Source organism: Rhinatrema bivittatum, unplaced genomic scaffold (genome assembly GCF_901001135.1).
Source record: "Rhinatrema bivittatum unplaced genomic scaffold, aRhiBiv1.1, whole genome shotgun sequence".
Classification (NCBI taxonomy): domain Eukaryota; kingdom Metazoa; phylum Chordata; class Amphibia; order Gymnophiona; family Rhinatrematidae; genus Rhinatrema; species Rhinatrema bivittatum.
Window position 1 is genome coordinate 174060 of NW_021820745.1, and position 14828 is coordinate 188887.

At 41.9% G+C, this 14828-nt stretch overlaps 1 protein-coding gene across 1 annotated transcript in view; it reads right to left on the reverse strand.

Annotated features, from left to right (window-relative positions):
• LOC115082071 (consortin-like) overlaps window positions 1-14828 on the reverse strand; it is a 142900-nt gene that overhangs the window by 98017 nt on the left and 30055 nt on the right. The window contains exons 4-5 of the mRNA XM_029586337.1: window positions 12278-12299; window positions 12015-12111 (exon numbers count right to left, since the gene is read on the reverse strand). Of these exons, the coding sequence (XP_029442197.1) occupies window positions 12015-12111; window positions 12278-12299 (119 nt within the window). The remainder of the gene's footprint in view (window positions 1-12014; window positions 12112-12277; window positions 12300-14828) is intronic.

Genomic DNA, 14828 nt, shown 5'->3' on the forward strand with positions numbered 1-14828 from the left:
AATTGGCAGAGGGAGAAGGGGAGTCAACATGAATGTTGAAGTCTCCTAACAGGATAGCTGGTGAGTTAGTATTAATGTGTTTAGCTACAATTTCTATGAGAGGCGATGGGTCGGATTCTAGGAGCCCAGGCGGGGCGTAGATCAGACAGATTTGGAGCTGGGTGGATTTGAATAATCCGATTTCAAGTTTGGTCGAAGTTTTAATTGCGTGCTGGGCTAGTCTCAGTTCTTTTTTTGCGGCTAGTAGTAATCCTCCCCCTCTTTTTTTAGGTCTGGGAATAGAGAAAAAGTCATATAGTTGTGTTGGTAATTGGTTGATTAGGGGTGTGTCCGTGTTTTTCATCCAGGTTTCAATGATTGCACATAGGTCAGGTTGGGTGTCCAGTAAGTAGTCGTTGAGCAAGTGAGATTTTTTTGACAGGGATTGGGAGTTGAGGAGGGTTAGTGTGATTAAAGATAGGCCTAGGAATTGGGTTAGAGGGGAAATCATGATGGGAATCAATAATCTCTTCGATCGTTGTAGATTGAAAATGAGTGAATTAACTCTGTTGAGGGATGAGTGTGGGATAATAGGGATAGGGAAGGTTTGTATCATGTTGATTATTGTAAGAGTTGGGATGATAATTTGAGCCAGCGGGGAGAGGAGTGGTTACTGGAGGCTAGAAGAGCTGGATGGTTGCTGTGCGAGTATAGGAGCTGGGAGGTAGGTTGGTGGTGGTAGTGGTGAGAGGAGGGACTGCCGGTGATAGGAATTGTGTAGGTTTCCGTCACACTGTTTATTAGGTGATGTGGTGTTGTCTCCAAGAGACTGAGAGAGAGCCGGTAGAAAGGAGGATAGCGGTTTCTCTCTTCTCCCTTCTCTCAGTGGCTGCACGAAGGGGCGCACAAAGGGGCCTGCCTCTTTGACATGCTCCTTCGGCGCGCGACGCCGAAGGAGCGCGTCAAAATGGTGCTGCAGCTACTTCTGCTCTAAGCCACTCTTGATACCTTTGTGTGGTTTCACCTCTGCTTGCTGTCTTCGATGTTCCTTCCTTATGGTACTTGCTGACTTTTGATCTTGATCTGGCAAGTCAATGCTTTGCACACTTCATACACCACTCATGGACCCTTGGGCCCTTCATGACACTCCTGGAGCTGCTTTGCTCCTTTTAGTGTCATTCTTCTTCCTGCCTTAGCCCTCACTGTATATCTTGGGGACCTTCCTACCATTCTTCTTGCTGAATTACTCTGCACCTACTGTTTGTGATTTTATTTATTTCACTTATTTAATGTATTTATCTACTGCTGTTCCAATGATCACAGTGGCTTACAGCTAAAACATTCATAATTGTTGACAAAGACTCAAATGTACAATTTCAAGACAATTTAAAACAGCTAATTGTATAACTTAAAAATACCACCTTAATTAAAAATCATTAAATGCATAAACTAAAAATGTAAATAAAAATGCTTAAAATAACAATTTAAATAAAATGAAATACAATAAAGTTTACTAAAATGAACTGTCAATTATCTTGAAACCCATGTGCTTATTTAGGCTATTTATTCAAATATGAGTCTAAAAAGCCATGCCTTTAGCATCTTTTTGAATATCTTCGTATCTGATATTAGACGTATGTGTTCAGACATTGCATTCCAAGGATAGGGCCTGTGACTGATATCGTTCAGTTCCTGACTTCACCTAAATGGGCCCTGCTGCTGTTGCTGCTCCAAGCCACTCTTGCTACCTTTGGGCAGTTCCTCGCCTGCTCTGCTGTTTTTGAGTTTATTTCCAAATTCCTTTCCCTTATGGTACTTTCAGACTATTGGTATTGCCATGGCAATCCAATGCTTTACACAAACCTTACCAGGTTTATCTTTAATGGTTTCATGCTCACTTGCACTTTTTCTTCAAACTCCCTTCCCTTATGATTCCTTACTGGCTATTGGCCTTGTCTGATAGTTAGCCCTCAAACTGAAGAGTAGTAAATCACCTGGACCAGATGGTATACACCCCAGAGTTCTGAAGGAACATAAAAATGAAATTTCAGACTTATTAGTAAAAATTTGTAACCTATCATTAAAATCATCCATTGTACCTGAAGACTGGAGGATAGCTAATGTAACCCCAATATTTAAAAAGGGCTCCAGGGGCGATCCAGGAAACTACAGACCGGTTAGCCTGACTTCAGTGCCAGGAAAAATAGTGGAAAGTGTTCTAAACATCAAAATCACAGAACATATAGAAAGACATGGTTTAATGGAACAAAGTCAGCATGGCTTTACCCAGGGCAAGTCTTGCCTCACAAATCTGCTTCACGTTTTTGAAGTAGTTAACAAACATGTGGATAAAGGTGAACCGGTAGATGTAGTATACTTGGATTTTCAGAAGGCATTTGACAAAGTTCCTCATGAGAGGCTTCTAGGAAAAGTAAAAAGTCATGGGATAGGTGGCGATGTCCTTTCGTGGATTGCAAACTGGCTAAAAAACAGGAAACAGAGAGTAGGATTAAATGGACAATTTTCTCAGTGGAATGGAGTGGGCAGTGGAGTGCCTCAGGGATCTGTATTGGGACCCTTACTTTTCAATATATTTATAAATGATCTGGAAAGAAATACGATGAGTGAGATAATCAAATTTGCAGATGATACAAAATTGTTCAGAGTAGTTAAATCACAAGCAGATTGTGATAAATTGCAGGAAGACCTTGTGAGACTGGAAAATTGGGCATCCAAATGGCAGATGAAATTTAATGTGGATAAGTGCAAGGTGATGCATATAGGGAAAAATAATCCATGCTATAGTTACACAATGTTAGGTTCCATATTGGGTGCTACAACCCAAGAAAGAGATCTAGGCGTCATAGTGGATAACACATTGAAATCGTCGGTTCAGTGTGCTGCGGCAGTCAAAAAAGCAAACAGAATGTTGGGAATTATTAGAAAGGGAATGGTGAATAAAACTGACAATGTCATAATGCCTCTGTATCGCTCCTTGAATACTGTATACAATTCTGGTCGCTGCATCTCAAAAAAGATATAATTGCGATGGAGAAGGTAGGGAGAAGGGCTACCAAAATGATAAGGGCAATGGAACAGCTCCGCTATGAGGAAAGACTAAAGAGGTTAGGACTTTTCAGCTTGCAGAGGAGATGGCTGAGGGGGGATATGATAGAGGTGTTTAAAATCATGAGAGGTCTAGAACGGGTAGATGTGAATCGGTTATTTACTCTTTCGGATAGTAGAAAGACTAGGGGCACTCCATGAAGTTAGCATGGGGCACATTTAAAACTAATCGGAGAAAGTTCTTTTTTACTCAACGCACAATTAAACTCTGGAATTTGTTGCCAGAGGATGTGGTTAGTGCAGTTAGTATAGCTGTGTTTAAAAAAGGATTGGATAAGTTCTTGGAGGAGAAGTCCATTACCTGCTATTAATTAAGTTGACTTAGAAAATAGTCACTGCTATTACTAGCAACGGTAACATGGAATAGACTTAGTTTTTGGGTACTTGCCAGGTTCTTATGGCCTGGATTGGCCACTGTTGGAAACAGGATGCTGGGCTTGATGGACCCTTGGTCTGACCCAGTATGGCATGTTCTTATGTTCTTCTTATGTTCTCAGGAGTACCCACTCTTTTGCAGATTTTTGTGATATCCACAAAAAGATAAAATTTTTCCTTCTAACTCTGCTGCAATAACGCTCACAAAGATATTGAAAAGAACAGGCCCTAGAACCAGACCCTGAGGCAGTCCAATAATCACTCCTCTCTCCTCAGAACGACTTTAATTTACCACTACCCTATCAAGTCAACCAATTTCTAATCCAGTCCACCACTTTGGGACCCATTTCCAGGTTGCTCATGTTATTCATGACATGATCTTTCTCTGTAAAACCATGCTGCCTTGGTTCCTCCAACCCTTGGATTATAGATAGTTCACTATCGTTTCCTTCAGCATTAATTTTCCCACCATGTGTAGTAGCCTGTAATTTTCAACCTCCTTTCAGTTATCACTTCTGTAAAGAGGGACCATAGTTCCTCTTCTCCAATTTTGGAGCCCACTTCCTATTTCCAAGGATCTATTTAACAGATCCTTCAACAGAACCACCAGAACCTCTCTGAACTCACTTACAGGCCGATACAGTACAGTGCGCTCCGGTGGAGCACACTGTTAGCCCGCGTTTGGTCATGCGTTTTCGAGACGCTATTACCCCTTACTGTATAAGGGGTAAAAATAGCGCGTCAAAAACGCACCAACCCCTCCCCCCCCGAAACTAATAGCGCCCGCAACATGCAAATGCATATTGATGGCCCTATTAGTTATTCCCGCGCGATACAGAAAGTAAAATGTGCAGCCAAGCCGCACATTTTAATTTCTGCCGGCACCGGGAAAGTCTACAGAAAAGTAGAAAAAACTGCTTTTCTGTACACCCTCCAACTTAATATCATTGCGATTTTAAGTCAGAGACCCCAAAAATAAAAAAAATTTAAAATTAAAAAAAAAATTTCAGATGTGCCCGTGGCCCGCGGGTCAGAAGACGGATGCTCATTTATGCCGGCATCTGTTTTCCGAACCCGTGGCTGTCAGCGGGCTCGAGAACCGACGCCAGAACAATTGAGCGTCAGCTGTCAAACCCGCTGACAGCCACCGCTCCTGTCAAAAAGGAGGCGCTAGGGACGCGCTAGTGTCCCAAGCGCCTCTTTTTACTGCGGGCCCTCATTTAAATACTTGATCGCATGCCCAGGAGAGTGGCCTGGGCGCGTGTTGGGAGAGCGGGCGCTCGCCTGTCGTTCAAGAAACTTTGTCAACTTCAAATCATCGCATTCCAAATTCATTCCTTCTACAACTTACAACGTTGGTGCTCAAACACAATTATTTTATGTTCAATGGAAAATTCTTCCTTCAAGTATATGGCATTGCTATGGGGTCTTCAGTTGCCCCCACAGTGGCCAATTTAGTCATGAACCGTTTAGAAACACACATCATTTACAAATCTCCGTTTTTTCAGGAAGTCTTTTTATGGCTTCGATATATAGATGATCTTTTTTTCTTTTGGCAATCAGATGAAATTCAATTAAACAATTTTTTAAAATGGTTAAATGAGATAGATATGGATTTAAAATTCACATCTTCAATCTTTGACCAACAACTCCCTTTTCTGGACATGTTAATCATTCCTTGATCCAATTCCTTGGTTACCCAATCAAAAAAGTCAATCAGATTTGTCTGACAGGATCTTCCCCTGGTGAATCCATGCTGCCTCTGGTCCAGCAATTCTCCGGACTGTAGATAGTTCACTATTCTCTCTTTCAACAGTGACTCCATTACTTTTCCCATCACCGAAGTGAGGCTAACCGGTCTGTAGTTACCAGCCTCCTCTCTGTTCCCACTCTTGTGAAGCGGGACCACCACCGCTTTTCTCCAATCACTCAGCACCACTCCTGTTTCTAGGGATCTATTGAACAGGTCACACAGAGGACCCACCAGCACATCTCTGAGCTCCTTCAGTATCCTTGGATGAATCCCATCAGGTCCCATGGCTTTGTCCACTTTCAGATTCTTTAGCTCTTCCCATACATTTTCTACTGTAAAAGGGTTTTCGTCTATTCCACTTCCTTCTTGTTGTGTAGAGATGGTCCTTCTCCAGGGGGGGAAAGGCTGATGTGCACGGAGCAGGAGAGAGACCTAGGGGTTATAGTGTCTAATGATATGAAGTCTGCGAAACAATGCGACAAGGCGATAGCAAAAGCCAGAAGAATGCTGAGCTGCATAGAGAGAGGAATATTGAGTAAGAAAAGGGAAGTGATTATCCCCTTGTACAGGTCAAAATTGGACGATAATTTCCCATATTAGTAGGACTGAGAATTGAGGTGGTTTTTAACTTTCTAGGAACGTAACCTTCAATTAAATAAAAATTCACAAATAAAGTGATAAACCAAGCTGTCTTCCCTCAAGATATTCATAGATGTGTTAAAACAATCACTCAAGGGACGGTAAGTTTTATTTCTTTTCTTGATTGTCTGTATGATTTCAGTAGTGGATACCTGTAATGTTTTGCTTGGTTGCGGTCCCTGCACTTTAAGTAATAAAAGTGAAACTTTGGGACTTTTTGTTAATGAAAGCTCTTTGGAGTGAAGCAAAAGGAAAAAATAAGCCATGAAGGAGAATGCCAAGTGAAACTACATTACCCAGAAGCCTTAGCGGTTAGCTCCTGAAAGTGCTGGCAGCAAGGACGGAAGTGGGTGGAGCGTTCCCTGCTTTTAAGCAATAGGCTAGCCTCTGTATAAAGAAAGGGGACTGGCAGAACTCAGGGGGAGACAATCAGGCTGGAGACCAGGAAGCAGCTGAGGAATCTTCAGCATGGAAGAAGCTACTGATGATGACGAAGAGCCAGAAAGGGACCAAGGACAACTCTGTCCTAAAAGACAAGCTTAAGAGTTAATTTTTCTTTAAACTGTATTACTAGGGTGTAATTCAGAAAAAGGATTGTCTAATTTAATCTGAAGTATCAAGAAAGGAAGATTAAAGGCTATAATTTTGGTAAGTTTTTTTTTTTTGTTTTTTTTTAAACCCTGGCTTAAAAAAAGGACTGCATCCTGAACATTACTCATACTGCACTTCATACTCACCTACAGGCCAATTAAGTGAGAGAGAGAAAGCAGAAAACTGCAGGAAAGCCAGAGTATTTCCAAAGGTTATTTAGTTTGTTTAAACCCTGGCTTAAGAGACTGTGTCTTGAATGATGCTCGTGCCATGCTACATACTCACCTGTCAAGACAATTAAGGATAAGCCTTACACAAGTGGCACAGTACTCCAAAAAGCAGGGCCGGCACATCCTATTAGGCGAACTAGATAGCCACCTTGGGCACCAACCATTAGGGGACGCCGAAGAGCAGCCATGTGGGGCCGTGAGCGGAGCCTTTCCTGTTCGTGGCAAAGAGGAGCAGAGATTCGGTGGGCAGTGAGCAGTGCCCATCCTGCTCGCGGCCCAGAGAAGCACATATTCGGCGGATGCGAATGAAGTAGGAGTTGGGGCAGAATCTGGGGGGGGGGGGGGGTGGGGGGGGAGTGGGCGCAAGGCAGAAGGTTCGCCTAGGGCGCCTAATAACCTTGCACTGGCCCTGGCCCTAAGCCACAGCCCAGGATCTCCACAATACCATCTTAAATTGATCCACGTTCCCACAGGGGTCAAAAACTAAATCAGAGGTAGGCGCCACATTTAAAGTAAACTATACTATAAGCTCATGAATCTTATCAAAGAAACACTGGCCAAAAGCTTCAACATTGCAGGATGCATTTACCTACCCCTTAGCTTCTACAGATGTCAGATACTTCACAATGGAGCTGATGTAAAAAGCCGTGCTGAGTATACCATGGGTTTTTACTCATGTTTTAGCATTACTTTTTCAGTGCTAACCGTACTCAGGTATGTAATATGGGTTTTAGCGCTGAAAAAAAAAGAAACCTGTGGTATTGCTTAGTGTGAGTGCATGCAAACCCCATATAAAAGAAGGCATTTGCTGTTTTCCAGCAATGCAGGGAGCTGCATTAAAGGGCAGATAGCTTAAAGAACATTTTCTTAATGCTGGAAATTTAAGACCTGGGTCAGAGTAGGGGTAAAACGTAACTCACATTTCTGGTGGCCATGTTATACTAATGCAGTACCCATTGTGGTAGTGTCTAGCAGCTTCTATCACACTGGACACAGCAGCAGAATAACCTTAGTCACCAGAAATGTGGGTTTATGCCACCTTGGACCAAGGAGTTTAATTTCCAGTAAACTCTCAGGGCAGACACCTACAGCTGAACAGTACACTTTGGCACATTGTTTAATTGTAGATGCCCATCCCAGGGAGCTTACACTCTATTTGGCTACCTATGTGCTCACTCCAGAAAGCACATTTTGGTATCTAGGCCATTTTGGCAAGGAATTGCAAGTAAGCTCAAAGTATAAGCTCTCAGGAATGGGCACCAACAGTTAGCTTAACACAAAAGCATAAAATTCTCTGAGGAAGGGAAACCTGCAAATGAACAGGATGTCAAAGTTGGATGCACAGTGCCAAAGTGTATACTGTTGAGCTAAAAGCGCCTACCCCAGAGAGCTTATGCTTTGATTTTACGTGCCATTCCTTGCCAAAATGGCATTGACTGTGTGATTGGTGCTGTGCATTCCAACTTCTCTCCTTCAAGTCCATTTTGACATGGAATGGCAAGTAAAACAAAAGAATAAGCTCTCTAGGGAAGGCAGCTACATAAGGAAAGGATAAGTTATCTGGAATGGGTAACTACAACCATTAGGGATGCACAGCACCAAAGTGCATATTTCTGCTGAAGGTAGCTTCCCTAGATAGCTTACCCTTTGATTTCATTTGGCATGCCTTGCCCAAATGGCCTGGCATGCAAGATTCTGCTCAAGTTGGGATGCTCAGTGGCAATCTTGATCACACTCCTGCCAAATTCAAGCACCTACCTCCTTACTCCTGTTTTAAAGCATTTTAAACCATTTTTCTGCATTGGTGTGGATTTTTCAGGTGACCTCACATTTTAGTACATTTTTTTCATTGAGCGTGCTTTTTTTTATTCCTGCTCCATTTGCATCCCATAAGCTTACTGCATCCCCTGGGGACCCCTGTTTTTAACAGGCACATTAAATAAAACATACGCTAAAATTTCACTACAGTTTTAGCACGGGTTTCATTCCATCAGCCCCGATATGAAAGTTCTTGTGCACTATTTGGAGCAGCCTGTACACACTTTGAAAAACAGCATCTCTTCAAGACATCTAAATCCTTTCAACAAATCCATGTACAACAGCGAGTCTTAAGGTAATTTCAATTTGCACCACTGATTATTCAGCAGGATGCAGCTACTGTTTCTCTGCTAAAAGATCACTATCAAACCATGGAGCTTTGTATTGCCTTTTGATTGTCACTTCCTTGAGTGGGGAAATCAAACAACATATCAATTAACCTAGGGATCCATATCTTGCAAAGAGCCTCAAATTCAAAATAATTTTGCATTTGACCCTGACTGGAAGTTTTAAAGGGTTATCAATGGTCAGACAACAGTTTTCCATTTAATCAGATAATAGTCTGACCATGGAACCTCTGCACGTGTCACGTTATAGTTACCAAGACAGAGTGACTCATTTCTCATAAACAAAAGATCAGGGGTGTGACCATACTTATGTGTGGCTTGCTGAATAATTTGTGACCATCCTAAAACAAACCTAGACCTTAAGATAGTTTCACAACTATCCAACAGTGGACTCACATTGACATGTACATTAAAATTTCCTAAAACTATAAGAGTCTTCATAATCAGTATTAAAAGATAATATTACATCAATCAAGGTGGACAGATATGCTTTCAGAAAAGTGGGAGAGCTGTAAATTAGACAAAACCACCCCACTCCTCCCAGAGATTGTGAAAACCTCAAAATTAGCAACAGAATGGAGACATGTTGCGGGAGGTTTTTCCAATATACGAAGACGACTCCTCTTTTCATTTGCAGCCTAGGTTGAGGAAAAAACCCTGATGCTGTGCAACAGGGGTGCGCAAACGGGGAGGGGGAGTGCATTCCCCCCCCCCCCCCCCCGGAGGGGTGTGAACGAGCTTCCAGGGGGCCGCCAGCAATGAAAAACAGTTGCAAAACTGAGCCGGAAGGATCTGGTAAGGAGAGACGCACAGTAGCCAATCAGCAGTACTGGCATCACACCAATCAGCTGCCTGCCGTTTTTTTGGCGGCTGGCATAGTCGCAGAAGAGAGAGAACTGTTTTTTATACTGCAGCTAGGAGCATTTCCAACTCTTTCCAGACAGCCTCCCTCACTTACTGAACCTCCTTTGCTTCCTCGAAGGGTCCTCGGGCCATGTTTCCATCCCCTCCCTCAAGTTGGGCCTCAATCCTAGGCTCCGGTTCCTCTTCTGCTCGGTGGCTCCTGACTGGAGTTCTGGCATGCTGTTGCCGCTTCACTATCACGCTAGTCAGTCACCCCATGCTAGCTGTTCTGGAAGATCAGAAGCCTCCACCAAAGCTCTCTGCTCATTTCTGGTTTGGTTTTTTTTTTTGCTTTTCCTGCTGTTCCAAGGCCCTATTCTCTTTTTTTTTTTTTTTATCCCTGCCTCGCCACCCGACGGGAGAACCTACCGATCCACCTCCTAAGGTATACCATCCTCCCGTCGGCCCAAGGGTTTACAAGCCTCAGCATAACAACCTGTTTGGCCCCCCCCCCCCCCCCCCAAGGAGACCACCTCCTGCTTTTTGCTCAGAAAATTTACCTCTAGATTGCATAGATTTAGCTACATCAGGAAACATTGCTACCCTATGACCTAGAAACATAATCTGCTTAGCATGAAAAAAACATTCTTAAAGTCCAAATCGTATCAAGTTCAAAAGCAAAAACTACCAACAATGTGGCCCTGGAAGTAACCTTCAATTGAGAATCCTGAAGAAAATCAGTGTCCGACATTTTAATGTTCATTATGATCCGCTTTGGGATGAAGCAGAATATTAAGTATGACAAAGTAAAATAAAGTGATAAGCGCCACCTGCACCGAGGTGAAGCCTAGCAGAGTTAATCTTGAGACTGGACTCAAAAATGTGAAAAATACTGAAACAGTTTTTGTGTGGAACAGGAACAAAGTTCTAAGGCCTTTCCCTAATATCGGACTCTAAGCCTGCCCCACTAGAAGCCATAAGATTTCCTAGTGCAAGCTTTCCTAGAGGCATCAGGCCAATCCAGGGAATCAAACACCACCTTCTCACCATCCACACTGTAGGGTCTAGGGACCTGATTTGGGGGAAGAAGCCGTCTGAGACTAGCTTGTCTTTCAGCCCCCTCCTCAAACAAAACTGAGGAACCTTCTTGTTCAGAAGAGAGGCAAACTCAACCACATTGCTGGCAATAGAAAGGACTAAGTCAGGTATGTAAGTTGCCGGATGTCAGCCCTCGGTGTGTTGCTTATAGGTGTTTATTTACTAGGATTAGTTTAATGTTCTTATTGGGTGGGTATTATTAATTGAACAATTGCTCAGCAATTGTGTTAATAAATGAAGACAAACATATGCACAATATAAACTGCAAGGTCAAGCAACAGCAAGACCAGAAAGTAGTGCACAGTTTAAAGAATTTTAGCGGCTGACGTGGTGCATCATTATCTTATAAATTTGTATTAGTATCCTGCTATGTACTTGATGGGAAAATCTTGTTTTTTCCTTGGCAGCCTTGCAAAATCTACCCAGTAATGCACCATGGTCAGCTCCGAAGTTATATCTGGTTACGTGCCACATAGTCAAGCAAAGCCCTAGATTTTTTATTTTTTTATTTTACACACTGGCTTTAGGGACAAGATCAATCAGTGTTGTATTTGCACTTCTAAAATTCAAATACAGCTATAAGAAAGGCTTGCATCCCTCTGAGTCAGCGCTCTTCTGGTTGTCTACAGTAGCATTAAGTCTGCAGAGCTGCTATAACAAAGTCATACTCATTAACACCTATTAACTACTTTATCTTTGATTTTTTTTTTTTGTTGGTCTCTTACATAAATGGGTCTTAAATGTTGATGCAAAAATATTCTTGTTAGCTGTAAATAAAGATACAAAGATGTTTACTTTCACTTTCTGACAAATGGTACACATCTCCTAGAGATTATTTTTGGGAGAGCTTTGCTATACCTTTTGGCTGTAGTTTTGGTTTTCTGTTTCTTTTCACAAAGAATTAAACACATCCATTCCAGCTGATGCAGAAGTTACAATTACCTACCTGCCTGCTCTAACATCTGGATATATATCAGAATGCCTTATTCCAGGTCCGACTGTGTCTGTTAAAACGTTTGAGTAAAATTGCAGTTTCTCATCTTTATATTGTTAAATTACTTTGGATACATAAGAGCTCTTGGCTGCAACAGTACTGTATTTAAAGCTCTTCATGATCTCTGACCATGACTGCCAACTTCATTAAGAATACATTTATTTTGCAGAAAGTAACTTTGCCATGTTTTCTTGTTTAAACTTTATATGCAAGAGGCTTACCTGAACTGCAGGAAGTGGCAGCACTCCCCCTTAGTTCTTCAGATTCCCTTAAGTCCATGAAATCTTTGCATTTCAAGAACTTTTCATCAGACGTCAGCTGTAACAGAAATGACAACTCTTCTCAGGGTTGGGAGATGAAACTGTCGCAGCAGCAATCTTGAGATTTTTATGCTGTATAAATAATCCAGACCCCCATTCACCAACACACATCTTATTCCCTCAGAAATACCAATATACTTTTTAATGGAAACAACATTTCTTACCTTCCGCTTACGTACAGCCGGCCTACATCAAGAAGGAGAAACAAAAACAAAAATAGAAAAACAATTATCGGTGATAATATTCTGCAAACAAAGAATAGCAAAACCGCCACGCAAACCTGATCGGTTCTAATTCTGCTCTAATTTTAGCCTGGGAACATAACCAGCACTGAAATACTATCACTGCATTGGCATAGTTTAAAGTGCAGAGCTGGACCATGTGGTAACATCATTAAGTCGCACATGCACATAACAGTAATTGCAAGGTCAGCTTTGACAAGACAAACATAACATTAAAAAACCTGGTCTCATGTATAGATATATATAGTATTTCCTACTGATGCAAAGCAGATAATGAAATATGGGCTTGGTGTACCAAAGGGTTTTCTAATTTTGTATGTGAGGGGAAATGCTTATCACATCTGTCCCTAATACTCTACGAAGCAGATAATCAGTGCCACTTACTTGGATAAGTTGATTTATCCAGCTAAGTGGCAGCAACTGAATATCTGCCTGCGATTAGTGGCCACCACTTAGCTGGATACCTACTGGTATCTGGCTAAGTAGTTAACTTCACTAAGTGGTAGGTGAGATGGGGGGCATACGGGGAGTTGCTGAATTAGCTGGCTAACTTTTCTGGCTAACTCAGATATTCTCAATCAAAACCAGGGTTGCTCTCTAGAGCCATGAGCTTTCATTTGCAGCTATGCACAGATTTTTCCCCTATTTTATGGTATTTCTCCTCCCAACTTATGTTTTGTCCAGTCATTCCGGTGAGAGAACTGGGCTGGGGGCCATCCACTGGAGGTGCTTCTCTGGCTAATTCTAGTCGGGCCGTAGATGTATCTGGATAACTTTTAGATAGCTGGTATATTCAGTGGTGTGGCTGGGTTACTGAATATCCTACCTCAGTTAGCTGGATAGGTTTATCCGGCTAACTAGCTCAGCCAAATATGGACCTCTACACTACCAATTAACCTAGCTTTGGGTATCTCTGGAAACACTAAAACAGGCTACTGCTTTAGCTTGAAGTAAGTAGATGTTCAATACCACATATAGAAAAGAGATCTAATTCAATATATTTCAAAATATCACACTGCGGGTCTACAAGCATTTTTTAATGAAAGAAAAGTTCTGTAACAGGGGGATCATAGTCTGAGGCTGAGGGTCAGGCACAGGAGTAATGTAAGGTAGTATTTCTTAACAGAAGAGGTAGTGAATGCATGGAACAGCCTCCCAATGACAAAGGTGGAGGCATAACGAGTATCAAGAATTTAAGAGAGCATCTTCAGTTGTGGGGAAGCAAGGATAAAGATGGAGATCAGACTGGAAGAGAAAATGGCCAGAATTGTGGTCTTTATCTGCTGTCAAATTCTGGGGGCATGGGGAGGGAGTCAGGGTTATTGCTTAAGGATGGATTCAAGGCCTAAGGCTGGATTAAGGGCCCATCATTGCAGGGTTCTGGACAGAAACCCCAGTAGATGGTCTCCAGCCCAGTACTCACACCGGAATGACTGGACAAAACAAATTGGGAGGAAAAATACTGTAAAACGGGAAAATTGGGTAGTTGCAAACGAAGGCTCATGGCTCTAGAGAGCAGCCCTGGTTTCGAATGAGCTGGACATGAAAAGGGGCTTCTATGGGGGAAACATGTTCCAGATCTAGGGTTTAAATTAACTAGATAAATTGAACCCATTTGCTTTCAAATCATATTTAACATTATTTGCACAGTTGTATTGTGCAGCCCATTCATTTGTTCCTCTGGAACATTCTTATTGGATACAGTGGTTAAAGGTGCCTCAAAGAGCACTGCATGCTGCATGAATCATTAGCTCCAAATAGCTGTGATATTATTTATGGCTGCATGACACCTTCGAGCACAACTGCTAAAAGAATTTCAAAAATAATTAAAAGGTAAAATGTTAACATGTTATGTGATGCTGTATTTCTATATACAGCCTTCCTTGGACACAGTCCAACCTAAAGTGGTTTACAAAGCACGAAAATAACATCATGAAATGACTCTTTCTGATCCCACTCTTCTTTACAAAATCTTGGGGATTGTAATCCTGCACTGGACTTAACCATGAAAAGATCTGAAAGTCCTTTCTCCTGCCCTCTATCCTTTTGCACGTTTATTTTAATGTCACAATGCCATTAAAATACATTTGACATGCAATTGACAGTCAAAATAATTAAGATTACATTTTTTGTTGCAAATGGATTTTGTTCTTGAGAATGCACTTTTTACTAAGTCACCCCTTGAAGAAAGCTGGGTTGCTGTTGACCCTCCTCATAACCAATTTGGTTATCAGGGATTCAGCACAAACAACTGAAGAGCAGACACAGAAAAGAAGATTTTTAGAAACATTGGGCATGGTCTTAAGAGACTTACATATTTTACTCCAGAAACTTTAGGTTGAACAAAACAAAACTAAATCATGGGATAAGCAAAGAGGATCATTAACTGCTAAACTGGACAGTGCAGAAAGCATGACTTAGCGACATGCATTCACAGCTCAGTCCTCACCCAAGTCAATGATGAATGATGGGA